Source organism: Martes martes, assembly GCF_963455335.1.
Source record: "Martes martes genome assembly, chromosome: 8".
NCBI lineage: Eukaryota > Metazoa > Chordata > Mammalia > Carnivora > Mustelidae > Martes > Martes martes.
In genome coordinates, this window is record NC_137895.1 from 84,456,382 (window position 1) to 84,483,132 (window position 26,751).

The 26,751-nt window shown below is 47.6% G+C and overlaps 1 protein-coding gene across 2 annotated transcripts; it reads right to left on the reverse strand.

Annotated features, from left to right (window-relative positions):
* Window positions 1–7,488: 7,488 nt before the first annotated feature.
* Window positions 7,489–26,462, reverse strand: ARF3 (ARF GTPase 3). 2 transcript variants are annotated; one of them, XR_013967312.1, is made up of 6 exons: window positions 26,232–26,462; window positions 12,302–12,542; window positions 11,375–11,485; window positions 11,011–11,135; window positions 8,786–10,468; window positions 7,489–8,655 (listed from the first exon to the last, which is right to left on the reverse strand). XR_013967312.1 is itself a non-coding variant. In XM_080812056.1 (5 exons), exons 2-5 carry the CDS (start codon window positions 12,447–12,449, stop codon window positions 10,307–10,309), a joined length of 546 nt encoding a protein of 181 aa, XP_080668182.1. In that variant the 5' UTR covers window positions 12,450–12,542; window positions 26,232–26,369; the 3' UTR covers window positions 7,489–10,306. The 2 variants fall into 2 exon arrangements, 1 of the variants encoding a protein (XP_080668182.1); XM_080812056.1 differs by having other exon boundaries at window positions 7,489–10,468; window positions 26,232–26,369.
* Between the last annotated feature and the right edge of the window lie 289 nt (window positions 26,463–26,751).

Here is a 26,751-nt window from a genome sequence, read left to right on the forward strand (position 1 = left end):
CCTTCCCTACCCTCAGAGATCGGGAGGTCGCGTTTTAGGATCCATCCGTGGCCGTTCTGTCCCATAGCGAGGGGCTGGGTCACTTAATGGCACCCACTTACGATGACCTATTGTGTGCCAGTCACTTTTCTGTAATCCTCAAAGCCACCCTGAAAGGTAGGCATAATTGTCTCCATTTTACAGATGAGTTCAGGTTAAGAAACCTGCCCAAGGTCTTCTAGCTAGGTGGCGCTAGAGACAAGATTAAAACTCAGGACGGCCTGAATCCCGTGTGTTGGGTCTTTGGTTTTTCCTCTTAAGATACAGGTCTCTTCACACCTGTCCTGGCAGTGTCTGTTTGGCCCAACCCACCCCAGCGGTTGTTAAAGAGGGCACCCTTGTCCCACTTCCAGCCATTCACCTTGAATTCTGGAGGTCACAGGAGGCAGGGAGCTGTCTCTCCGCCTGTTCTTTGGAAAGATAATTTCAAAGAGCCAGGAGCTATTTTCCTGCAAGGATAGGGCGAATCCCCGATCTTTTCCTCACACCGACCTATCCCTCCTCCTTTATCGGCAAGCTTGTAAAAAGGGCAACTTACAACCTTTTTATGTTCGTGTAAGGACCTCAGTTTTTATTTTTGTTTTGCCCAACCTAGGGCTTGACCTCACCCCAATATCAAGTCTCATGCTCTACGGACTGAGCCAGCCAGGTACCCCCAAGGACTTCAATTTCTTAAAAGGGGTTTTAAAGTATTTCCGGCAACACAACCAGTCCCCTTTTGTATGATTTAAACCCTCACTGTCCGCTCAGGCCATGGCACCTGAATTCTGCTCCCTCAAAAAGTCATCATTGAGCTCAGTCACCAAATTCTTGTGTCATTTCTTGGTCCCTGTCCTCTTCATCTCTCTCGAATTTGATGCCACTGAGCTCTGAATGCCCTCCCAAGCTCTAGATACAACTAACTGCCTGCTGGGTATCTCTACCTGGGTGTTTGACCAGCACATCAAATCAACACACCCAATACTGTACTCATTCCTTTTTCTCCATCCATTCCATCTGTAACAATCTAGAATTCCCTCCCAATTTTGTTTCTGTTAGTGGCTCTGCTGTTAGCATTCTCCTAAATTCTCCTCTCATTCCCACATCAACCAGTCTCCTTTGATTTGTCCTTCCACCACCTCTCCACGCTTTTCTTCCATTCCCAAGGCTACTACCCTAATTAAGCCATTACCTCTTTGGAATTGTTGAAAAAGTCCCCTCGGGAGGAGGGAATTTCTAGGGATGATGGAATCCTCTATATCTTGATAGGGAGGTAGCTAACATGGATGTATGCATTTGTTAGAACTTAAACTATATGAGAAGATCTGTGCATTGCACTGCACAAATTATACTTCAAATTATACGTCCAATTAAAAAATAATAAACACAAAACTACATTTTCAAGTCTTCCTCAAAGCTGGATAAGGCCATGTGACGACTAAGTTCTGGCCAGTAAGACATAAGCAGAAGTGTTGGAAATATTATCCTGGACTTCCAGCAAGGCCCCTTAAAGAAAATTAATTCAGCTAAGGAGTGTGTCATTGTATGCTCCTCCTCTCCTCCAGCTCCTTCCCTTCCTTTGTTCTGCTATCTGGCATATAGATGAGATAAATTACACTCTAGCAGTCACATCAGACCATGAGGTGACCATGAAGATGAAGCTATGTGTGAAGACGGTGAAGCAAAAAGAAGTCTGAGCCCTGGGCGCCTGGGCGGCTCAGTGTTAATTAAGCCTCTGCCTTTGGCTCAAGCCATGATCCCAGGGTCTTGGGACTGAGCCCTGCCTGGGGCTCTCTGCTCGGCAGGGAGTCTGCTTCTCCCTCTCCCTCTCTCAAATAAATTAATTTTTAGAAGATCTTATTTATCTGTCGGAGAGAGAGCACAAGCAGGAGCAGCAGGCAGAGGGAGAAGCAGGCTCCCCACTGAGCAGGAGCCTGATGCAGGACTTGATCCCAGGACCCTGGGATCATGACCTGAGCCAAAGGCAGATGCTTAACCAACTGAGCCACTCAGGCATACCTAAAGTCCTTAAAAAAAAAAAAAAGTCATCATCTAAGCTTTGATAACCATAGAGTCACCATTCCAGCCCTGGACTGCCTAACACTTTTTTTCTTTTAAGATTATTTATTTATTTGCGAGAGTGCACACAAGCAGGGCTAGCAGCAGACAGAGGGACAGGCAGACTCCCCGCTGAGCAGGGAGCCCAACCCAGGGCTCAATCCCAGGACCCTGAGATCATGACCTGAGCAGAAGGCAGACGCTCAACCCACTGAGCCACCCAGGGGCCTCCACCCCTTTTTTTTTTTTTTTTAAGATTTTATTTATTTATTTGAGAGAGAATGAGTGAGAGAGAGCATGAGAGAGGAGAAGGTCAGAGGGAGAAGCAGACTCCCCAAGGAGCTGGGAGCCCGATGCGGGACTCGATCCTGGAAGTCCAGGTTCATGACCTGAGCTGAAGGCAGTCGCTCAACCAACTGAGTCACCCAGGTGCCCCAGACACTTTTTAACTGAGGTAGAAATGAATTGCTACCTGGTTTAAAAAAGAGAGAGAGAGCACTCTAAGCCCCCCAATCCCTAGCGTCTCCCTACTTGAGCCCATTCTGTACACTGCTGCTATCTGCTCAGCTCCAGTTATGGAGCCTATGGCCCCACATTGCCCAGTGAATAAAATTCAGATTCCATGACATGCCAGTTGAAAACTTTTACCATCTGGTCCTAATCTGCCTTTCCAAAATTGGCTTTTACTCCATTAAATTGAAGGCCTTCTAATGACCGCAACCTCATCTTTCTCATTTCTATATTCTCATCGCCTAGTATAGTGTTTGATACATCGACGGGTTGATGAACATTTATGAATTGAACCAAATCCTCTTCCTGCTCACAGACTGTACTCTGACATCAGATGAACCTGCATCATATGTTTCCATCTCTGTGCCCTGGCTCATGCTGTTCCTTTACCTGTCATGCTTCCTCCAAACCAAGTTCAAATATTACTTCCTCTGTAAAGTCCTGATTTCCTTATTAAGAAGTCACTTATTTCTGAACATCCAGCACACTCTGGGGGACATTATTACATTTTCCCTTGTGTTGCAATTGTATGCCCCACTTCTCCCTATCTCCAAAGAGCCAGCTCACTGATGGCAAGGACGAGGTTATGATCATGCCTGGAGACCCCTAGGTACTAGCTGCACAATACCCCCCATATAACAGATTCTAGACAAATGTCTTTTATATTGAATAAGTATTATGCTATGCAATATTTCCAATAGAATTAAAAATATCTAACTATACTGGGGTGCTTGGGTGGCGTAGTTGGTTAAGCAACTCTTGGTTTCAGCTCAGGTCATCATCTCAGTGTTGTGAGATCAAGCCCTGAGTCAAGCTCTGTGCTCAGCATGCAATCTGCTTGAGATTCTCTCCTTCTCTAAAAATAAATCTGTAAAAAAATACATATATAACTATACTAACTTGGAAAACCTCCAAGACAGATATATATATAGATATATATAGATATATATGCCATATATATATATATATATATATCTTGCCATATATATATGGCAAGAATAGGGACAAGACTAGAGCCTGGATGGCTGAGTTGGTCAAGTTCAGGGTCCTGAAATCAAGGCCCACATTGGGTTCCTTGCTCAGCGGGCTCTCCTCCCTCTGCCTGCTGCTCCCCCGGCTTGTGCACTCTCTCTGATAAATAAAATCTTTAAAAAAATAAAATTTTATAATAAGAATAATAGATATGAAAGGAGTACACTTATATTTTAACCCCTCCCCAAATGTGTGGAGGTATATATATTTACAAAAGAAACTACCAAAAGGAGGCACACTAAGCAGCCACGGGTGTTTACTTTGGGAATGGGAGTGAGAAAAGTAGAGGGGGAACAGGTTTCACATGTTGCTCTGTATACTTATGTATTGTTTGGATGTTCCACAATAAAAATTACTTTGGTTACAAAAATAAATTTTAAAATTAAATAGTAAATGAATGAACACAATATATAATACTACAAGGGAATGTGTGGGAGGTGTTGAATGAGTTGTGCTAATGAAATGGGGCAGCAGGGAAGAGTCCTTGTGATTAGAGAGGTCATGGCAGCTTTGCAGATCTTAAAGAAAAGTAGTATTCTTTAAAAAGTGAGGAAAGGGGGGCACCTGGGTGGCTCAGTGGCTTGCTTGAGCCTCTACCTTTGGCTCAGGTCATGATTTCAGGGTCCTGGGATCAAGCCCCCATCGGGCTCTCTGCTCGGTGGGGAATCTGCTTCCCACTCTCTCTCTGCCTGCCTCTCTGCCTACTTGTGATGTCTCTCTGTCAAATAAATAAATAAAATCTTAAAAATAAATAAATAAATAGAAAAAGAAAAAGGGATAAAGACAGCAGGTCGGATATTTGGGAAAAATGAGTGGACCAGTTTGGTTAAAGTAATGGATTCAGGCAGAGGAGCAGAGAGAGAGAGTTCGAGAAGGAAGCAAGAGCTGGTTGTGGAGAGCCTGAATATCTGATGAAGGCAGCAGGAACCCACTGAAGGTTTCCGAGCAAAGCCGTGACCATGCGTACTGCACTGATGTGTGGGGTGATTGGAATGGTGTCATGAAGATGGAAGGCTACTGCCCAGTCCAGGTCTGAGACTTTGTCAGGAATAGGAAGGGGAAGTGAAGGTGTAGTTCAGGCGGGGGGCGGATCGTGGGAATCAGGCAAAACTAAGACAACACTATCACCCCCAGAGGGCAGCGCAAGCCCACCTGAGTCCAGAAGGGAACAGGGAGGAAGGAGCTTTCTCCTTGGATCAAGTTAAGAGGAACCTTAAGGCCAGCAAAAGGCAAGATGGTTCTGGGAAAGGCAGGGGAGTTGGCACAACCCTGATTGGAGGCACAACTTTGAAATCAGAGGGCCACTCCTGGAAAGGCCTCCACCTTCAAAGGTGTCTCTATCAGCGAGAAGATGAAACTCTACCACGGCCCCCTGGACTCACAGGGTACCCGCCAGGATCCAGTTTGGTCAAAGACAATGATGTTTATTCATTCATCAAGGCTGAATGCCTATTATGTGCCAGACCATAAGCAGGGCACTGCTTTCTAAATATTTTTAATATGTTTATTTTTAACAGACTGTTAATAAACAAAAAGCCTGTGAGTCAGCATACGTAAATCTGGATCCAAAATCTAATACCTTGGATGACAAAATGTTTTCTTTCTAGGTATGGTTATGCCCTCATTCAGGCCACTCTCTTCTGCAGCTTACGGCCAAAGTGACACACACAAGCAGACACTCACCTTCAAGCCATGATGGTGAATAGTCCTGACCCAAGTTCCTCACTTCCAGACCTTCAGGCACTGCATTGCTCCCTTTCGCAAGGTTTGGATTTCCTCAGACTTAACCTTCTCTTCCCTTTGCTCAGGAACTTGGGGTCATTCTTACCCAATCCCAGCCAACCACAGCTAGGAAACCCAATTAGATTGAAAAACCTATAGAGGAAGGCAGGCCTTTGGATCCTATCACTCCCCAGTGACCAGCACGATACTTACTCTATCCCTCCAGTTACCAGGTTAGAAAGTAGAGAGCTGGACTTTGGCCTTCCTATCTCCACACCCTTCAGAACTGGAAGTGTTCCTAGTACTATGACTGCCTGCCCAAAGACACCATGCTGTGCCCCAAGCAGCAGCAAAGGGGTATCCCCCACACAGTTATTCCCCAACTCTCACTGCCCCACGTGCTGCACTATGGATATCCCAAAGGATTTCAGAGCATCCCAGAAATGGATTGCCAGGTCTCTCCATCAGGACAGTGGTTAGACTTCCTTCTTAACACAGGTCTGGAACCGTAAAAGGTACTACGTAAGTGCTTGTCAATTTTCTGCTCTGACCAATCTAGGCACTTGAACTGGAAGTGATGCAGTGAACCCCCAGAGCCTTCAGACCTTATACCTCAAGTCTGAGAAACTCCTACATACCACACTCATTTTCCCCTGTCACTGTCCCCAAACTCTGAAATGAAGGCGACAGTCTGTCCTCCACCCCAGCCAGACCAATCCAAGGCCTTCCGCTGGCTCTCTCTAGGCTCATGTTGGAAACTCCCTTGCCCAGAATATTCTGAAGTAGATCCTGGGCCCAAATCTTCTGTCAAGCCATAACTGAAGAGCTATTCAAGTTCTGGGCAGATATGGTTGCTATTTGTCCTAAGAGCTGGATGCTGAACACTTGTCTTCCAGGTTAAGTCTCTCCCTCATCCCACCATGTGCCCCCAAAAGAAGCTGAAAAGTTTAAGCAACAGCCACAAGGGACTGTGCTCTGATATCAGATGATGTCAACTCATTCCTGGAACCTTAAATGGAGCACTGAGGGGCAAAATGGACTAGGTCATCCTCTTCAGGAGTCAGAAAGACACCCACTGACCTGCCTTCCAGCTAAAGTCCTCTCCATTATCACTATCTTATGAGGGGCTATAGTACTAGAAGGAATATGTTTATTAATGTACAAATAAAGCACTTGGTAAAGGTGTTCTTATCAGTAACTGTGCTCACCAAGCAGGACTTTTGAGGAGCACAGACGTAACTGAATACAAATGATTTTCTTCACACTGGTACTTGGGGCTCTCAAACTTATTGTATGCCTAAATCCTGTCTCTTTCCCATAACATCAGGATCGGAAGGTCTCTGTCCCCAAAGCTTAAGAAAGTGGTGAGAGTGAAGAACACCTGCCTAACTCACCTAGACTTCACCCACCAAAGGAAGGAGAACACCATTTCTTTCTTTTCCTGGAGCCAGACAGTAGTAGCAGGAGAGGAAGAGAGTAGTGGCAGGAGTGGGCTGGGAGGGCAGAGGCTTGTCCTTTCCCTCAGGACACTTTGGAATCTCTGGATGAGGCTTGGCATCCTGACAATGGGGAACTGCATGCCTGAAGCAGAGGTGATATAGGGCCATAGCTGTAAGGAGGATCAAGTTCATTACACTATCCAGACCTTTACCCTTCATGTTTACTGACTGCCAAAGTCCAGAAATAGTTGGGTGAGGGGACTCCAATCTATGGATGAGGGAACCCTGTTCCAACTAGAAGCCCCTGATTGCACAGGGCTGGGGAGATCTGAGAGTGGAGGCAGGGTGGGTCACTCCAAGTTCAGGGCCCTCTAGCCACTGAAGTCCCTAATGACTACCAACAGGTGATAAGTAAGGCTAAGAACAGGATGAAAGCCTTTACAACTAAAAGAGCAAAGTCACGAAGCCCTCACATTTTGGTGCCCAATTCATTTAGGCTCCCCTTCAGAGTATGACGGAAGGTAGTAAGCAGTGTAGAAATAAGCCTAAGTCCCTCCATAACCTCACTCCGCCCCTGTCAAGTGTACCCTTTACCCCTCTGCTGAGAGAAGGAGCAGTCTAGAGAGAGACACCAGAGACAGGAATACTCTCACCATTAAAATACTGCCCCATGGCTGCTGCACATCAAGGATGAAGGTCTGCTCCAAAGCTGCATAAAACAAGTTTAATTTCCAACCAGGGTCACAGTCATCGCATATCCCACATTTTGGGCAAGGAGAGAGAAGGTGAGTTATTAAACATATACAGTCTACGTTTCAGAGGGGAAAAAAAATAAGAGAAAAACCAGGACTGCAGTTACCACTGTTAACACCACAAAACAAACTTTGGAGGGGAGGGGGGCAGAGGGGAATCTCTAAGGGAAAAGAAAGGCTGTAACAGAGGAAAGCATAAAATTAAATCTACCAGAGGAGAGTGTGGGAGGGAGCAGGCAAAAATGGAATGAGAAACCCAATCCAAAAAGAGCTTTTAGGAGAATGGGACTGTAGCAAGGACCACCCCTGCCAAGGGCCTAGCAGCCAAAGACACTACCATGATCACTTACTGCCCCCTGCTGGATGGATCCTTGAGCAGCACCAAGGCAACCTCCAAGGCCGCTGCCTAACACCCTCAGGCCCACTGGTCTCTGGAGCCCCCCAAAACAAGGTAGGGGTGGGCCTTAAAGAAGAAAAACGTAATTGGGACTGCCACCTAACTAGGGACGGTCAGACTGGGAGGCAGGAGAAGAGGCAAAATCCTCAGCTATTGCAGAGACCAAGAGTGAAGAATCCTAAATAGGAATGAAACAAGGAAAGGGGAGACAGATAGGCAATAGCAGTGAATGAGTTGAGAAGGCAAAAGAAAGAGTTCAGGAGGGGAGAGGCAACAAGTGCAGGAGCAAAAAAAAAAAAAAAAAAAAAAAATGAGGGAACAGAGGCAGAGGCAAAGGAAAGAGGCGGAGGAAAGCATCCACGGGGTCAGGGGAGTGAATACATGTTAAAATGAACTAGAAGTTCCAGCACACCTCTCCCCTCACCCCTGCCACCAAATACACACACACACACACACACACACACACACACACACAGGCCTAGAGATCAGGAGACCTGCACACTCCCACTGCATCTTGGGTAAATAGTACATCACTAAGGAACTGGCACTGAGGGAGACACCCCTGGAACCTCTCTTTCACAGTTCAGCCTGGGGTAGGGTGGGGGTACTGATCTGCCTGTTGTAGACAAAGGTGTCAGGAAGCCTGGCCCCATGGGGTGGGCTTGGGACAGTCCTTCTGGAAAGGGGCCCCTCAGCCATGTTGTGGGGGGAGGAGGGGACAGGGGGCCTGGGCCCTGACCATAGCAGAAAGGTCATGGGCGGCCGTTTTGGAGCTCAGGGCGCAGCCAGCACACACGGGAGCCCACAGAAAAGCCACGGCTTCATAGAAACCGCAAAGTCAGGACCCAGGCCAGGACCTCAGGGACAAGCGCCCCCTGTAAACAGAGAGATGCAGTAGCAGCAGCTTCTGAACAACTACATAATGGTGGGAGGACCCTGAAGACCACTACATCCCACCAGCACCAACAACTACTTCAGAGTTCTAATTTCCTCCACTCCAAGCCTCAAACTGATTCAGGGGAAGGGGCTGAAATGGGCAGAAGAAAACTGTTGGGGTGGTGTGAAGAGGGACAGCAGGATAGTCTGAGGGTCTAAAAACAGAAAAGAAAATTCTCAGCCTTCAGCACATCCCGGACTAGAAAAAGAGAGAAGTGGAGAACAGGGGAATTGAAACTGAGGCCTGCCATGTCACCCCCACTCCCCTGCTCCCCATTAAACCACCCAGCCAGCCCTGGTCAGGTCAGCAGGACTACTAGCGTGAGGACACCCTGACAAAGGACAGATAAACCACCCGGTCCCCGAGATCAGAAGATGAGGAAGGGGGGGCATGGGAAGGCAAGAGTAGACTGATCCATGCCTCACCTTCTCCTAACAACACAAAAGGATGAAGATGGAAAACCTGAGGCCCACCCCCCTGTGCCCTGGATCCCAAACACACCCCATGGTCTTGCTACCCCCCTCCATCCTCCTCACAGGCTCCTGAGGAACAGATCTAAGCATGAGGAGGAGGATCAGCTGAATACTGGGCTGATAAGAGTGAGTGGGCTCTTCTCTCCTTCCCACTGGCAAGGCAGGGCAGAATGGCATCTCCTTGGGAACAGTCATCTAGCTGTAAACACCACCCCCCTGCCCTGAACGGAGTGGAGAGAGGGGTACAAGGAAGATGGTGGTGGAAAATCCATCAACTGTCCTATCATCCGGAAAAACCTACCTGCAGAGAGGATAGGAACCAGTGCAAGACTGCGGCAGCCTTCCCTCTACCTTCTTCCCTTTATCTCACCAGCACGGGAGGGGCAAATAATAGACTGGAGTGGGCAGTGTGACCTGGCCCCCAGCACCGAGTCTCACCCCACCCCTCAACCCTTCCCCCTGCATATACATCTCTCTATACACGTATATACACGCGCACACACGCACGCACACACAGAGAGGCCCGTGCAATTTCCATGTAGAACAGGAAGAGGGGGAGAAGGGAAGGAAGATGGGGAGTAGGAGAGGAAGCTGTGGGGAGAGGGAAGGGACTGAGATGCCAAGAGCACAGCAACCAGAGCCAAACGAAGCGAATGGAGAGAATACCCCACCCCACCACCCCTCCCAAACCCCAGAGGATGGGGGGGGCCACCCATGAAACCATAACAACCTTGTTTCTGTTTTAAATCCGGTAAATTGGAATGATTCATCATCAGGACAGCAACTGGGGACTGGTCATGGACAGAGGAGTGGAGGGGAGGCGGGGGGCAAGGCTCTTGTTGGGCATGCGGACATGATACCCAGGGCCCTGGCCACACTGGCAACGGGAAGGAAGGGGCAGGGCTGGGGCAGGGAGACAGTAGGTGCGTCAGGGGTGGGTGGGGTGGTCGGATAGGGCTGTCTGGCTTTCACTTCTTGTTTTTGAGCTGATTGGCCAGCCAGTCCAGGCCTTCGTACAGCCCGTCCCCGCTGGTGGCACAGGTGGCCTGAATGTACCAGTTGCGGTGACGCAGGGAATGCAGGCCCAACTTGTCTGTGATCTCAGCAGCGTTCATAGCATTAGGCAAATCCTGGAGCACGAGGGAGACACACAAAAAGGAGGCTCAGGATCTTTCAAAGGCTTCTAGAGCACCAATCTACCAAAGCAATGTGTACCAGCACCCTCTCCTCCTCCTTCATTGTAGGTACCAGAACAAGGTCCAAAAAAGCTGCTTTGGATTTAATCATCCCAGAACCATAGATCTAAGCGCTAAAGGTCATTCCACTGGGGAGCTGCAAACCAAATATGGGGTTGGTAGGGAAGTGAAGAGGTGATTCAGACTGGACAAAGAATCAGGTCTGTCTGACTGCAGGAGTGAGAGCAGTTGCAACAGGGAAGATGAAGGAGGGATCTGAGGTATCTCCCACCCCAAGCCCTGAGGACAGAAGTGTTGCTGACTAAAGCCGGGTAGGGGACAAGAAGAGGAACATCAATAAGCCAGGTAATCATATTCCCCCCACTTCCAAAACTCACAACACAGTCACAGGTCTTCCCCTACAATGAGCCCCACCACCCATGATTTCCATAGCCAGGCTGACCTCTCTCAAATCCACGGGTGGGGAGAAGTCTCACCTGTTTGTTTGCAAAGACAAGGAGTACTGCATCCCGTAGCTCATCCTCCGCCAGCATCCGCATCAGCTCCTCCCGGGCCTCATTTACTCGCTCCCGGTCATTACTGTCGACCACAAATATCAAGCCTAGGGAGGCAGAGCATGGGCTGCGTTAAGACAGTAGATGAACTCCCCTCATCCCTACCACCAAATGCCAACACCACCCTCTGTACACCCTCCAAATATGTGCTCCCTTTCCTCCTGTTCTCCCACCTCTAGGAGCTGCAGCAGGGTGAGGACTGGTTGGCCAAAACCAAGAATGACGGCCACACCTTCTGCTCACACCAAACCAACCCATGCCCAGCTGGGCAATTCATATGCCATACCTTGGGTGTTCTGGAAGTAGTGTCTCCAGAGAGGTCGAATCTTGTCCTGGCCACCCACATCCCAAACTGTGAAGCTGATATTCTTGTACTCCACTGTCTCCACGTTGAACCCTTTGGAAAAAACAGACAATGGCAGTGGACAATACCCCTGCAAACAATACCCCAGTGGTTTGTTTCTGTTTCCCCCAGCACAGTTCTGATCCTAGCAAAGGAAAGAAAGCTAAGGCTTCCTCAGGCCTAGTATCCCCTGACCTAGTAGCCTAAAGGCCAAAAAGAAAACCTCAGAGAAAAAATGGAAGAGGACCAGGAGGGCCAGTTAGGAGGTTCACAATCCCCTTGGTAACGTGAGCTAACCTCCGCTCATTCTGTCTTTGCCTCTCCCTCCTGCAAAGAAATGACTCAGCCCCACTCCTGTACCTCAGCCATCACAGTCTGCCACAGCTAAAATGTAGGCCTTGGGAAACACAGTGAGGGAAAAGTGAGCTCTAGTCCTGGAGGCCCAAATGCAGAACCAGTGGACAATGACGACCTGGAGCCCCATCTGGAAGGCAAACGTTCTCCCTCACACAGGCAGGTCTTAACCAGGATCAGGGCCACTGAGGATCTAAACTGAAACAACTCCTGGCCTCCAGCAGGAACATCAAAGCTTTTCACCTGCTTTCTAAACAACACAGAGAACAAACCAGCTCAGTGCCTGAGGGCAACTGTTCAGTGCCAGGCTGCGGAAGTTCCCGCATCAGAGAGGGCCTGGGGAGGTGGGCAAACGGCAGCCCCAGCACCTGCTAGTAAGCTAAATAACCATCCTTCCCTGAATCCCCCTAAGTTGCATGGACTTGCCTGGTGGCCAGGTAGGTGGGGGATCTAGGAATAGGCCCTTGCCTGGCCCAGTTGTTGGCATGAAAGCCTCCATCTAAGCTGCGGCCTTACCAATGGTGGGGATGGTGGTGACGATCTCGCCCAGTTTCAGCTTATACAGGATGGTGGTCTTCCCTGCAGCATCCAGGCCCACCATCAGGATGCGCATCTCCTTCTTCCCAATCAGGCTCTTCAGAAGGTTTCCGAAGATATTACCCATGATCACAGTAACCACTTTCTGAGGACAGGAGGGCTCAAGTGGGGGCAGTGGCAGTCTGGTTTTGGCCTGAGCCCTGGTATGGAGAATGCGATCCTAGGCAAAGAAACACATTCATTACCACCATCTGCTAGTCAGGATTTCATGTAAATGGGATTTGCCAAAGTCATGGCTGAAATTCATAATAAGCTATGAAGATCAAGTCCCACTCAGACACATCCTGAGTCTTTGGGAGCAGAACAAAGTCGTGAACACTCAGGACACCTGTTCTGCCACAATGTACCTGTGGGACTTTGGATGAGCTTTTCTCCCTATCCATATCTGCCCCTATAAATGGAGGGGATTGAACTAGATGACTTCTGAAGTCCCTTCAATTCTCACACTCTACACCATACAAGGCCTTGCAAGACCATGAATGACCCTCCCTCCCCCAACCTTACCCTGAGACTTCTGGAAAGGCTGAAAGAGGAAGGAGCGGAATGAGGAGTGGCTCTTTGTGACTCCTAACAAAGTTCAGGCTCGTCAGGTTCCCCAGGTCCATGCTCAATCAAGAGACTCCACTTCTTCCCTTTCTATATGCCTACAATTCCACCTTCCATCCACACACCAAAATTAATCAGGAAGAAATAAGGAAGAAATAAGGTCAAGTTGTGCCCTGTTCATACGACAGAGCACCTAGGCTAACCCTCACTCTCAGGCTCACCGTGGCCTATCCAAGGAGAGCTCCTCCACATTCTCACCTGCAATGAGGCAATCACCTCACTCCCTGCCTCCTCCCTAACCCCCTTCAGTCTATTCCCCATATAGCAGCCAGACTACTTTTAACACCAAAATCAGGTCATGCTGCTTCTCTGTTCAAAACCCTCTCTTGGCTTCTTATCTTCCTTTCAGTAAAATCCAAAGCCATACCGTGGCTTACCAGGTCCTGCACGATCTGCATTCCCCTGCTTCTCTCCTACTACTTTTCCCTCGGCTTACTCCACTTCAGTTTCCCAAGACTTTTCCTGCCTCAAAGCTTTCGTACTTGCTATTTGCTCTGCCCTGAATGTTCCTCTCCCAGAGAACCTTCACAGAGTATCCCCTCACTTCCTTCAGGTATCCATTTGAGGATCACCTTATCAACGAGGCCTTCCACAACCACCTCTAACACACACACATCACTCTTCACCCCATTTATCCCACTTCATTTTTGTTCATAGCTAATTTAGCACCACTGGATACATCACATATTTGTTTCTTGCTGTACTATTTTTCTCCTACTACAATGTCGGCTCCTTATCTACTTTATTCTCTGCTGTGTTCCCAGCACCTTGAATAGTGAGTGCCTGGTACACATCAGTTGAACAAATGAACTAAAACTTCCAGGGTCTAATACTGACCTTACTAAGCAGCTCTCTCCGATCGACTGGAAGCTTATGCCTGATGCATACTAGGATCTTAACTAAGATCTGCGGAAAATACAAAGATGGCAGTAAGAAGCACTATGAAGCTACAAAATGCCCATCTTCCCACCCCACCTATTGCCCCCCAAGACAAAATCCTAGAGACACTCGTTCCCTCTCCTCTTCTCTCCCTTCTCTATGGCACAAGACAGCCACAGAAATGCATCTCTGAGACAATGAAACAGGGGTTCAGAATCACCCATGCCAGCCAGTTCTCTTTGCCTGCAGGAGACATGCGTCAGCAGGCAGCTTATTCAGCAATCACCATATGCCAGCTGCTGGCATTCTCTATAGAGTCTGGGAACTAGAGGCACACACACACACACCCCAAACCTAGCAGGCAAAGGAACAGGTCAAGACATAGTGCACCCAAACCCAAGAATGTGAAAGGTGGATGGGGAGGAATTTGGTTTACAAGCTAAAGCATGGGGGTTTAGTGGGAGCTGAGCTGTTTTCTCAAAAACTATTTCAGTTTTGTTTGTTTGTTTCCTACTCTACTCAGTTTGCAGCAAATTCCAGACTAGTACAGAGGAGCCAGATCGACAGCCCCTGGAGACCAAAGTACTAGTTTGTCCAAAAAACAGAAACAATGAGTGCTTATGGAGTGTTTCATCTTCAAAGACCTTCCCAGACATCCACTAATGAGCCAGGCGTGGTGCTTCTGGTAGGTTTCTCAGATGAGCCCTGCCCCTGACCCAGAGGGCTCACACCCCAGGGACAGGACCTGGCTCAACCCTAGGGCCCAACTTCAGCCAAGTCGCCCACTAGCCATCCTCCCTGCCCATCCTGCCTAAACCCACCCAGGAAGGCAGATCCCGGAGGATCCCTAGGCAGGAGGGGACCTTTGCCCAGCTAGTAAGATCAGATTCCATCAACCCTGGCAATCTGTAGTAGTCAGACTTCTGGTTCTGCCACCCTCACCTCCAGAAATTTAAACCTTCCCCAAGTCTTCCTAGTCTTTATCTTGTTTCCTACTCAGGTCTCCTCTTCTCTAGCTCCAGACAATACTTTGCTTTAAGGCTCTGGTAATAGGCTTTGGCCCAGGTTTCGAACTGAATTTACACCACGCATTTATCTTGCTGTCCTCATGAATGAAGCAACTGCTGACTGAGAGATTACCAACTGTGAGTGGCTGACAAATATCCCTCGCCACAAAACATGCACACACTGTCCTCTGGTTTGCTTCTCTGCAAAGCTAATATGCTAACATCTTGGTTCAAAAGCCGATCCCAGTGTTATACTTACTTCTCTTTCCTGGCATGTCCCTGAATTATCTGAGCCACTCACGTGGCACTTACTACCTCATGGAGCTTTCTCTCTCTCTCAGAAGTCTGTACATTTACTGTCTCCACAGTTTAACTGTATTCTCCATGGGCAAGGACTATGCCTTTTACTTATTTTGGATCTGTCCCAAGTACCAAGCCCTCTATAGCAATTCAACCAAGCACATGGGCCGATCTGAGTCTCCTCTGAGGATGTCCCTATCATTTCTTCTGCGCTAGCAGTACTTGGTCTCTCTGTGTAATGCACAGCTGGTTTCTGTGATATCCTGTCAATTCTTGGCCATCTTCCACATGGTATCTGACCCCAAGACTGGTTTGGAAACACCGCAAAAGAACTAGAAGACTAAAATCGGTGGAATTTTCTGCCATTGAATACGCAATGGGCCTGATGGATAACTGATGAAATGCCCACATAGTCACTGCATGTCCTCTGGGGGCAGTGCCACGCCTTGAAATTAGTGGACATTATGACTCCTCTTTAATATAATCAGGAGCTAGACTCAGATGAGCATTCCAAAGTGGGTGTTGGTTCTCTTGTCCTGGCCTCCTCTGTCCCTATCACCAGCTAGCACGTTGCCTCTACCACGAGGATGGTGGCAACTTACAGCTTTGTGTCACGAACACACCTCTTGGGTTATATAGCCGATTTTCACTTTCACCCATACTGCATTCCTAAAAAAGCTCTGGGAAGCAGCATGGCAAAAAAAAATAAATAAACCCTGGATTGTTTCCCTATGTACTGCACAGCCTCTCGTTACTCTCTTCTACCACAGATGGCACTCCTGTGTTGATAGGGCAAAATGCCAGGGTCCACGGGCTGTGAGAAACCAAGAATCGGCAGTCAAAACTGAAGATGAGTGGCTTCAGATGAAAAATGGGCTACAGCAATATCCCTATTATCAAAAAAGTATATCTCAACATTCTATTTTACAGCCACAAACTTTGTTATCGGTGGTACAAATAACAAGAAGAGCTCCTAAAGTGTGTTCCAGCACAATCTGTGTGGAACACTGCAGGAGCTCAATCAAGCACACTGCCTGATTTAAGCTTCATCTGAGGATGTCCTCACTGACGACTGCTTACCGCCCCCGAGCCAGTCCTCCCACCCCCCCAGGAGAGGCAGGCTGTTGCTGGGACCGCTCAGCCATCCTGGCCTGCCTTACTCTCCAGGTGATTCTGAAAGTCACACTCACTCTGCCACATACAACACCACCACCACCACCACCCCCCACCTAACTCTGCTGGCTGACTCAGGCTTGCCTCCGATGACACCCACCTCTGAGGGGACTTCTGACCTGGCACCTCTTCCTCCTGTTCAGGCTACACGGGTCCAGGGAAAGGGAGACCAAGGTCTCTCAAACCCTCTGCTGCCAGGCAGGGTGCACTAAAAGCAGCTTTGTTCCCAGACCATTTTCACACTGAGATATCACTAATAGAGATGCTATTTTTAGTAAAGCCAATGGAGCAGCCCAATAAAATATAAGGAAACAAAAGCAGGTTCTGCCCGTATTTAGTTTCCTTAGCACAGCTGGCTTGTGACCTCTATAAACTTTCTAAGTTTTTGTCTCAAGAGCACTGTAATCACAAGCACACAAGAACTCCTAGATTAATATCTCAGTGACTTCTACTGGACTCAGAGATTTCCCAAACCCAAGAAATAGCTTCTCATGGCAGCTTCCATCCATTCACTAAGCAATTATCGAGTATACAGAACTAGGGATAAAAAGAGGAAGACAACTTCTGTCTTCATGAAACTCAGTCAATGAGAGGGAAAGACTAGCAACCAGAGAATTACAGAACAGCATGAGGGTTAAGTGTGGAATAAGCACATAGTATTATGGGGACAGAAAACTAGAGCAGTTCATCAAGACTGAGGGCTAAAGGGCAATTCCCAGACATGATTCTCAGGTCACCCTTGAGCTGACTCCCAACAGAATAGGAAGTAATCAAACAATAAAGAAGAGGGAGTGGGGGAGAGGGAACAGTGTGTCAAAGGCATAAAGACTTGAATTAGAGACAGCACTTTTTACTAGCCAAGCCAGGTGCAGTTGGAGTCAGTTTATTTGGGTGCCACATTGTGAGTAAAAGGAAGTGACCACAATGGAGAGATAAGAAGGGACTAGATCATGAAGGGCCTTAAAGGCCACACTGAATAACACAATCAAGTATGTGCTTTAGGAAGACCAGTCTTTCTGAGTACCCGGCTGACTCAGTCAGTAGAGGATGCAACTCTTTTTTTTTTTTTTTAAGATTTTATTTATTTATTTGACAGAGATCACAAGGAGGCAAAGAGGCAGGCATGGGGGGGGGGGGCGGAGAGCAGGCTCCCTGCCGAGCAGAGAGCCGGATGCAGGGCTCAATCCCAGGACCCTGAGATCATGACCTGAACCGAAGGCAAAGGCCCAGTCCACTGAGCCACCCTGGCGCCCCAAGAATGCAACTCTTGAACTCACAGTTCAAGCCCCATGCTGGGTATAAAGCTTGCTTTAAAAAAAAAAAAAAAAAGGACCATTCTGGCATTCATTTAGGGTATAAATTAAAAGGAGAAAAGACTTGAGGCAGAGAGCCCATGTGGGAGGTACAGTAATACAGCTGAGAAATCAAAAGTTCTTAACCACAGATGGCAATAAAAACAAAAAGACAGATTTGAAACATTAAAACAGGGCACCTAGGTGGCTCAGTCAGTTAAGCGACTGCCTTAGGCTCAGGTCATGATCCCGGAGTTCTGGGATTGAGCCCTGCATTGGGCTCCCTGCTCAGTGGGGAGTCCACTTCTCTCCCCACCACCCCCGTACCCACCCTTGTGCATGCGCAGGCTCTCTTGCTCTCGCTCTCAAATAAGTAAATAAAATCATTTTTTAAAAAATGAATAAAAAATAATTTAAAAAAAACAGTGTTCTGAATATTCAAGGCTATAGTTGTAGGCATTGGAAGAGCCATGGAATATCAGGAGATGGAATGGTTGTAAGCTGGTCAGTTTCTAAGAATAGGGCAGCTTTGGTTAGAGGGCAGTGCCACAGAACATTCCAAAGAAACAAATGAGTCTAGTTTTTAATCTCATCACTTTTTTTATCTGGCCACGTATTCTGAAACAGACCAGATTCTCTGTTCTGACTCACTTGCTGGTTGTCCACAGGAAAAGGGCTGTCCATGGGAAAAGCCAGACCCTTCCCAGGTGCTTGGGTCTCTCTAAGCAGACAGGGCAAGTTCGATCCTTCTTTTCTTGATAATGCGGCCTCCTTTCAGGTTCTTCTGTACTGAAGTCATCTCAGACTAGAAGGAAAACTGGCACGATTCTGGCCTGAGCCTAAACACCATTAATTGAGTTAAGTAGAGCCTAATTTTAATTAGATATGTTTTAATTTGTAAGAATATCATCAACTGTCAAGTAGCTAAGTCTAACAGGTATCTCTCAGGCTTTTTAAGATTTTATTTATTTGTCTGTATATTTGAGAGTGAGGGTGTGTGAGAGAACAGGAGGATGGGGGAGGGAGCAGAGGGGGAGGGAGAAGAAGGGGGAAAAAATCTCAAGCAGTTTCCACACTGAGTGTGGAGCCGCAGTGGAGCTCAATCTCAACCCTGAGATCATGACCTGAGCTGAAACCAAGAGTCAGACTTAACCGACTGAGCCACTTAGGTGCCCCTTTCAGGTCTTATTTTAATTTGCCCTTTCTACAGCCTTTGACCTTCCCGCCCTTTGTTTTTTGTTTGTTTGTTTGTTTTTCAAAGATTTTTATTTATTTGACAGAGAGGTCACAAGTAGGCAGAGAGGCAGGCAGAGACAGAGAGGGGGGAAGCAGGCTCCCTGCTGAGCAGAGAGCCTGATGCGGCTCAATCCCAGGACCCTGAGATCATGACTTGAGCCAAAGGCAGAGGCTTTAACCCACTGAGCCCCCCAGGTGCCCGTTTTTGTTTTTTTTTTTAAAGGTTTTTTCCACATTGGTATCTATGCTGTCTTACTGTCTTGATGTCCTTTTGGCCACTCTGGTTGCTTCTTACTCTCCTTCCTGGCCTTCATTTTTGCCCACTGCTTTAAATGTTGATGTGCCCCAAGTTTCTGCCTTTGGCCTTTTCCCCTGTCCCGCTGTACTGACTCACGCTAGATGTATCAGTTAGAATAGCATCAGTTGCAAAAGACAAGAGAGACACCTGGGGCTTCAACAAGTAAATTTATTAAAGCGTATAGCTTTAAGTCTAAGTAAAATAAGCCAGACACAAAAGGACAAAATTGTATGATTCCATATATATGAAGCATCTAGAATAGTCAAATTCATATAGATAGAAGTAGAATGGTGATTGCCAGGAGCTGGAGGTAGGAGAAATGCAGGTTATTGTTTAACAATTACAGAGTTTCTTGGGGCGCCTGGGTGGCTCAGTGGGTTAAGCATCTGCCTTCGGCTCAGGTCATGATCCCAGGGTCCTGGGATAGAGCCCCACATCGGGCTCCCGGCTCAACGGGAAGCCTGCTTCTCCCTCTCCAACTCCCCCTCCTTGTGTTCCCTCTCTCACTGTGTGTGTGTGTGTGTCGCTGTCAAATAAATAAATAAAATCTTAAAAAAAAAAAAAAAAAGAACAATTACAGAGTTCCAGTTTAAGAAGATGAAAAAGTTCTGAAGATAGATGGTGGCGATGGTTGCACAACAGTGTGAATGTACTTAATGCCACTCAACTGTGCACTTAAAAATGGTCAAAATGGTAAATTGTTATATATTCCCCTACACACATACATATACAGAAATATAGAGCTAGAACACTTGGGTTTTTTTTTTTTTAAGATTTTATTTATTTATTTGACAGAGAGAGATCACAAGTAGGCAGAGACGCGGGCAGAGAGAGAGGGAGAAGCAGACTCCCCACTAAGCAGAGAGCCTGATATGGGGCTTGATCCCAGGACCCTGAGATCATGACCTTAGCCGAAGGCAGAGGCTTAACCCACTGAGCCACCCAGGAGCCCCAACACTTGGTTTTTTAATCTACCAGCTCTACAGCGTTATTAAGGACCCAAATTTTCTCCATTTTTCTGCTCTGACATCCTAGAGTTCTTATGTCTGTCTCTTCACGCTCTCAGAATCACTCCAGCATCTATCTCACTCTTCTACATAAACATCTAAAGTCGGACAAGAGAATGTTGCCATATTTCTTTTTTTTTTTTTAAGATTGAGGAAAACTTCCTCAGAAGCTCCCAGTAGACATTCCCCATATCTTATTGGCTAGAATTAGTACATGACCATTTGTGACTCAGTCACTGGCAAGAGAAATGGAATGCCCACATCCCTTAGGGCTGGGGAAGGGTTATCTTTATGCCCCCCACCCCAATATCTGAATAGACTGGGGTTCTGTTAGAAGCAGGAAGGGGAAGAATGGCTCTTTGGGTAGATAGCCAGTTAACTGCTGTCATCCTAGATCTTGGTTTCTCTTATGGCTTCAGTTACTATCTGCGCAGATGATTCCCAAATACCCAGCCCAGACTTTCTCCTGAGCTCATATCTTAGCACCTCAAAATCCAAGTTTAATCTAAAAAAAAAATATCTTTGGGGCATTTGAGTGGATCAGTCGATTAAGCAACTGCCTTCTGCTCAGCTCATGATCTCAGGGTCCTGGGATCAGCCCAGGGAGTGTTGGGCTCCCTGATCAGCCGGCAGTCTGCTTCTCCCTCTCCCTCTGCCTCCTCCCCCTTTGCTCATCCTCATGCTCTCTCCCTCTCTCTCAAATAAATAAAATCTTTCAAAAATACAAAGAATAGGGGCACCTCGGTGGCTCAGACATTAAGCGTCTGCCTTCAGCTCAGGTCATGATCCCAGTGTCCTGGGATTGAGCCCTTCATCGGTCTCCCTGCTCGGCAGGAAGCCTGCTTCTCCCTCTCCCACTCCCCCTACTTGTGTTCCCTCTCTCCCTGTCTCTCTCTGTCAAATAAATAAAATCTTTAAAAACAAACACAAAAAATAAAAAATAAAAACAAATACCTTCTATCTCAGATCTGTTCCTCTTGTACTTCTTGGCTAAAGAAGTGCCACCAGATCACCCAAGCCAGAAACTCGGGAATCATCTTTGACTCTTCTACTTTTCCTTCCTATATTTAATCAGTCGTTAAATCCTGTGGATTCTACTATTTTGATGTTTCACTATGCTTTCTTAATTACAAAAGCACTGAAATTCCACAAGTAATCATCCTAAAGCCCTAATAAATGTTGCCCCAATCTGGCTCCCACTTCACAGGTCAAAATGGAGCTGCTGGTGAACAGATGACACAGGACGCTATGGTTTAGACAAGGCCCACTATTACAGAGCAGTCTAAGGATCCAGAAAACAGGAAACTGACTAGCTTGGGGAATAACAGTTACCGATTATCCGTTAGCATCTCAAACACACTCCTACTCTAGGACTTAGTATGTTCATATTTGTCTGTTTTGCTTTCCAGAGCTAAAAGTTCCCAAATAATGTGCCTTTAATGCATTACAGGTCTGCCATACACCCCATCAGTACTGGATGGCTAGGCAGGGCTTAAGGTGGCTAGAGCCCAAGGGCCAGTCATCTCAGGCTGCAATAACTATGTCTGTCTCACTATTACCATTTTCTGTTTATGCCATGATGACAAAAGGTTGGGGAATTACTTCCTAAACTATGAGCCCCTTGTCAGCAGGGACCATGCCTTATTTATGTTTCATGTCCCCAGCACCATGACTAATCTGTAGCTAGTGACTAACATGCTTGCTTTTGAGGAGTATGGTTCTACTGATGGTGGTAAAATATTTCTGAGCTTGAGGAAGACAGTGTTCTATAGGTGATCCCTGATCCTTTTCTTGTATCTGACAAATTCGAGAAATGGTTGCTATGTTCTCAGAGCTCTAGGGTTCCTTAGACGGGATTCATAGGCTTGGGGATGGGGGAACTATATAAGAGGCTCTAATTATGCTCCTCCCCTCTACACCACCACCAGAGCAGCCTATTTTTATCCACGTAACATATCAGACTTCAAATAAGACTTTAAATAAGGTCATGTTTAATTGCTTTTAACAGAAGAGTTAGAGGGGGATCAAAAACCACTACAACAAAGAGCAGATGTTCTCCTGCATCCTAAATCATGCTAAAGTTTAAACATCCATGCCTGACGCTCTAGTGTAAAAGCTCATAAAGGAAAGGTTATACCAAGCTCTCATCAGTAATGGAAGAGCTAAAGGGTAGGATGAGATCTGCTACACCCAGTCATCTCACCTTTCTTCAGGAATATGGTGATAATGATAATGGTGGATCCATGAAATCCCAAGCCCTTCTGGTCCATATGGCACAGCAGATCCTTTGTAAAAGTCCTACGCAAAGCTCTAAAACGTTCATGGAATCCCAACTCAATCAGGTCTTTCCCAGACTATAATGCAAGCCTTCAAACATCTGTGGAACTTCCAAATGCTCCCCACGTCTTTTCATTATCAAAAAGCTTTCCTAGCACTCTACCTGTATTTGCGACAGATGCTGAAAAGGTAGAGCAGATAGAATGACACAGACATCACAACTCTGGGCCTTAATACAGTACATTCTGAAACATACTCAGAGGCAGATATTTAAAGATATTTAAAGGAGATATGACTAAATGAAAAGAGTGGCCCAGGAAATGGAGGATGCTGAAATACTGAGTGAGACCTAAGGTAAAGTGACCCAGGAATTTAAATCCCTGACCTAGGTCAATTAGAGTGCTCTTGTACAAAAGAGTCAACCATTACTTCAATCATGATTTTCTTTTGAAAAAAGATTTTCTTTCTTTTTTTTTTTAGATTGTATTTATTTGACAGAGAGAGAGAGATCACAAGTAGGCACAGAGGCAGGCAGAGAGAGAGAGGGGGAAGCAGGCTCCCCACTGAGCAGAGAGCCAACGTGGGACTCGATCCCAGGACCCTGAGATCATGACCCGAGCTGAAGGCAGAGGCTTAACACTGAGTCACCCAGGTAGCCCTCATGCTGACTTTCTAACATGAACACTATTCTCGAGCCCCAACGTCCTTACCCTGCATCCAAGTTGATGGTTCAGGGCCCCTGCCTTGCTCTAGCTTCACCTCCCACTCAGGCAGCAGGAGCTGCCTCTGTGAAGCTGATGCTGAAAAAAGATTTCATTGCTCATAAGCCTACGACCAGCAAAGAAAGTCATGGTAACAATCATCCCTCTACACAGGCGGCAAGTTATTCTTTTGTCAACCTCCTCTCCTTTAAGGCAGCCCTGAGTGCTCATGTTATTATTACTATTATGACGATGATTATTAATAGCGACTAACATTTATTTGGGGCTTACTATGTACTTTGTATGGTACTAAGCACTTTACATAGATTATCTCATTTAATTCACATGCCAATACTATGAAGTAGGCACTATCATTATCATGTTCTTTATTGATGAAGAAAATGAAGCTAAGGGAGGGCAAGTAATTTCACCAAACTCATAAAACTAGTAATTAGCAGAGGCAGGATGTGAACCCAATTTTGTCTGATTCCAAGGTCCACCTCTGAAAAACCACAACATATTGCCTCTAAATGGACCCACAACAAAAATGGTGAAGAGAGCCAAAAACAGTGATATGCTTTGAGTCTTGGGCTGCTTGGCATCCATTCTTAAAGGTGTATGGGAAAGCAGATTCCACAATTTCCCTGTTATTTACTCAGCTTTAACAAACCTGGTTTTAAAGAAGTTCCTCCTTCAAGCAACAAATCCCACCCACTACCCTCTGAGTCCATTTCCTCTTATTATGACTCCAGGGCAAAAGAGAGCAGCAGAAATGAACACACACAATATGATCCTCTATGCACTTGAGACTTCACTTCCACTCTTTCCAGCCTGCTGTCACCCCTCCTTTATATTACATTCAGTTTAATAATAGCAGCTACCATTCACTGGCACCAGTTCTGTGCCAGGCACTACATACATAACATTGGCTCTCTCCTCTGTCATCTCCAGAATTTCAATTTGACAATACTCTGAAGGACTTAACATCTGACGGAGAACCCTTTGCCCACGATGGGGAAGCAGGAGATCTGGGATTTCAGATAAATAATGACTTTGTGTTCTAGTAATATTTTTCTTTATGGGTCTTAGTTTCCATTATCCATGTCTGTATTGTGCCTCTTAGAAAGGTGGAGAGACCAAGATTTCTTAATTACAATGCCTAAGGGCCTTTTTACCCTCACTCAGCTATCTCCAGGCATTCTCCCCGACAGCCAAACCACCTTTTTCTCTTTCCTTAAACTTCAGTCCAAAAGCTTGTTGAGTTCTCTCCATTCACATCCTGTATTCATCCTGAGGGCCTACTGTTTGTGTTAGGCACTGTGGGAGATACAGCATAAAATCCAATCCCTGCAATCAAAATGTCCCATCTCTTTGGAAAAACAAGACTTACACATAAAATTTCTGATGATGCAAGGTAATAATTCTATGCTGTGGGGCGCCGGGGTGGCTCAGTTGGTTAACTGGCTGCCTTCGGGTCAGGTCATGATCCCAGGGTCCTGAGATCAAGCCCTGCATCAGACACTCTGCTCAGCAGGGAATCTGCCTCTCCCTCTGTCTCTACCCCTGCTCATGCTTTCTCTCTAACAAATAAATAAAATCTTTAAAGTAATAATAATAGTAATTCTTCTATGCTGGAAGGCAGGAAGCATGTAAATGTGTGATATACAGGGGGCCCTTCCCAGCTAAATCCAAGGTCAATGATTCATTCTGTGAAAAGGTGACCTCTGTGGATCAGTTTCTTCCTTAAAATGAGCTTTCAGAGACATGTTATTCAAACTCAGGTCTAATGGGCAAAACCCAATTCACTGCTCCACTCCAGTCATATTAAGTGGAGACACTTACCCCAAGAAGCTCAAGACAAAATGGCAGCAAAGATGGTCACCACCTGATTAAGGCCAGTGGAGAAAAGTATGCAGAGACTAGATTCTTTCCTGTTGCACTGACCAAGCAATCAGACTCCTGCAGCAGATCTCCTAGCCATAAAACTTTCATGCCATAGACCAGGGGTGACCCAATCCAACAGCACTGAGGTAGGTTTTGAGTTACGCTTCTCCCTCAACTGGATGACCTCACTATTTCTTCTCATTCCTGACCACATACCACACCCCTCCTGGCCTGGCCAGAGGGAGACCGGCTGTAATAAAACCCAGAAAGAAGGGAACTCCCCCAAAAGAGGAGCTACCACTTTGCTATGCAAGTGGCCGGGGTTAACAGGGAACTCCACCTCCCCCTCCTTCCCTCAAACATTGGTGTAAGCAATGGCTCCATTTTCTGTTCCGGGAATCCTGGTACTTCCTAAAGAAGAATGCGGATTGGAAGACACAAACTCAGAGCCAGCGACAAGCTGCTCCCTCCTCCTGTGAGACCGCCCCCGCTTTGCCTGGGGCAGGAAGGCACCACCTCTGCTCTCCAAGCAAGATCTGATCCCCCCCACCACCCTCTTCTGACTCTTCCCCGCCGGCTCCCCACCTGCTGCCCTCTTCCCAACGTGCGGTTCCCAAGACCCAAAGCGCAACCTCTACCGGAACAGTGCCCCTGGGGTGCCCCACTAGCTTGCCTGGCAGACTGATGCCTACACCCCCTACGCACTCCTGCCCCATAAAGGGAGTACAGGGTGTCACTGCAGCAAGGCTCTGGTCTCCTAGTACTAAGGTGGAGCAGGAGAGAGGATAGGAAAAAGCGGCATTCCCTAGCCCTTTAACAGGAAAACGATACAAAACAGTCATCACCGCCCCCGCATCACTTCCCTCTGGACTGTTCCTCCACCTCAACCCCGACCCCCCGTAAGCCCACCTCCTGCAGGCGAGGGGAACCTAACTGCAGCCCGGGTCGCCCCCGCGTGCGAGGCAGAGCACAAATTCGTGTGCGCCCCCCACCCCCACCGCAGCTCCGCGTCCTTCAAATGTGGGGGCAGGCGAGAGACTGGCCCTGCGCCCCCTCCGAGCTCTCGGGTGGGAAAGACCACACCGCTCCACGGCCGACAGTGCCGGGGGCAGGGGGGGTATCTGTCTCTTCAGCCCCCACCCCGAGCCTCTCCTCTACGGGGACCCGCCTTCCTTCCCCAGCCCCTCACCTGTTCTAGCTCCCAGCTCCGCCGCCGCCGCCACAGCCACCGCCTCCGCCCCCGCAGGTTCCGCTCGGCACTGGTTCCGCTCCCTCCGACTCCCCCACGCCGATTTCGGCAAGGGTGCTCCCCTGGCCCCGCGCCCCAGCTCCCTCCTTCCTTTCCTCCACCTAGCACCGGAAGCCGCGACGGCGACGGGAGCTGTGCGGCGCACCCCCACCCCCAGACCGGGATACTTCCCACCTCCCCGATCGCGCGAGAACTGCGCGTAGCGAGCGGCAGTTCTCGCGAGATCCATCACCATGGCAGCGGTTGCAGCAGAGGCAGCCGGGTGCTGGAGCTAAAGTCTGGGCGGGGGCGATGTGGGGGCTGCAGGCTGCGGGCGGCGGAGGCGGGAACCGGGAAGTGGGGTGAGGCAGTGGGCACTGAGGTGAGAATCCCAAGCTCCATGACCATGCCTGGAATTTAAGGACTGGAGCTGCATGCTGGCCACACTGGAAGAGGCTGGGCAGAGAGGCAAAACCAGGAG

Excerpts from the sequence above, each read along its gene's own strand:
- ARF3 (XM_080812056.1), bottom strand. The coding sequence starts at position 12,449 with ATGGGTAATATCTTCGGAAACCTTCTGAAGAGCCTGATTGGGAAGAAG. Across the intron at positions 11,136-11,374 it reads CTACTTCCAGAACACCCAAG|GCTTGATATTTGTGGTCGAC; the intron begins GTATGGCATATG and ends CTGCCTCCCTAG. Across the intron at positions 10,469-11,010 it reads TTGTCTTTGCAAACAAACAG|GATTTGCCTAATGCTATGAA; the intron begins GTGAGACTTCTC and ends CTCGTGCTCCAG.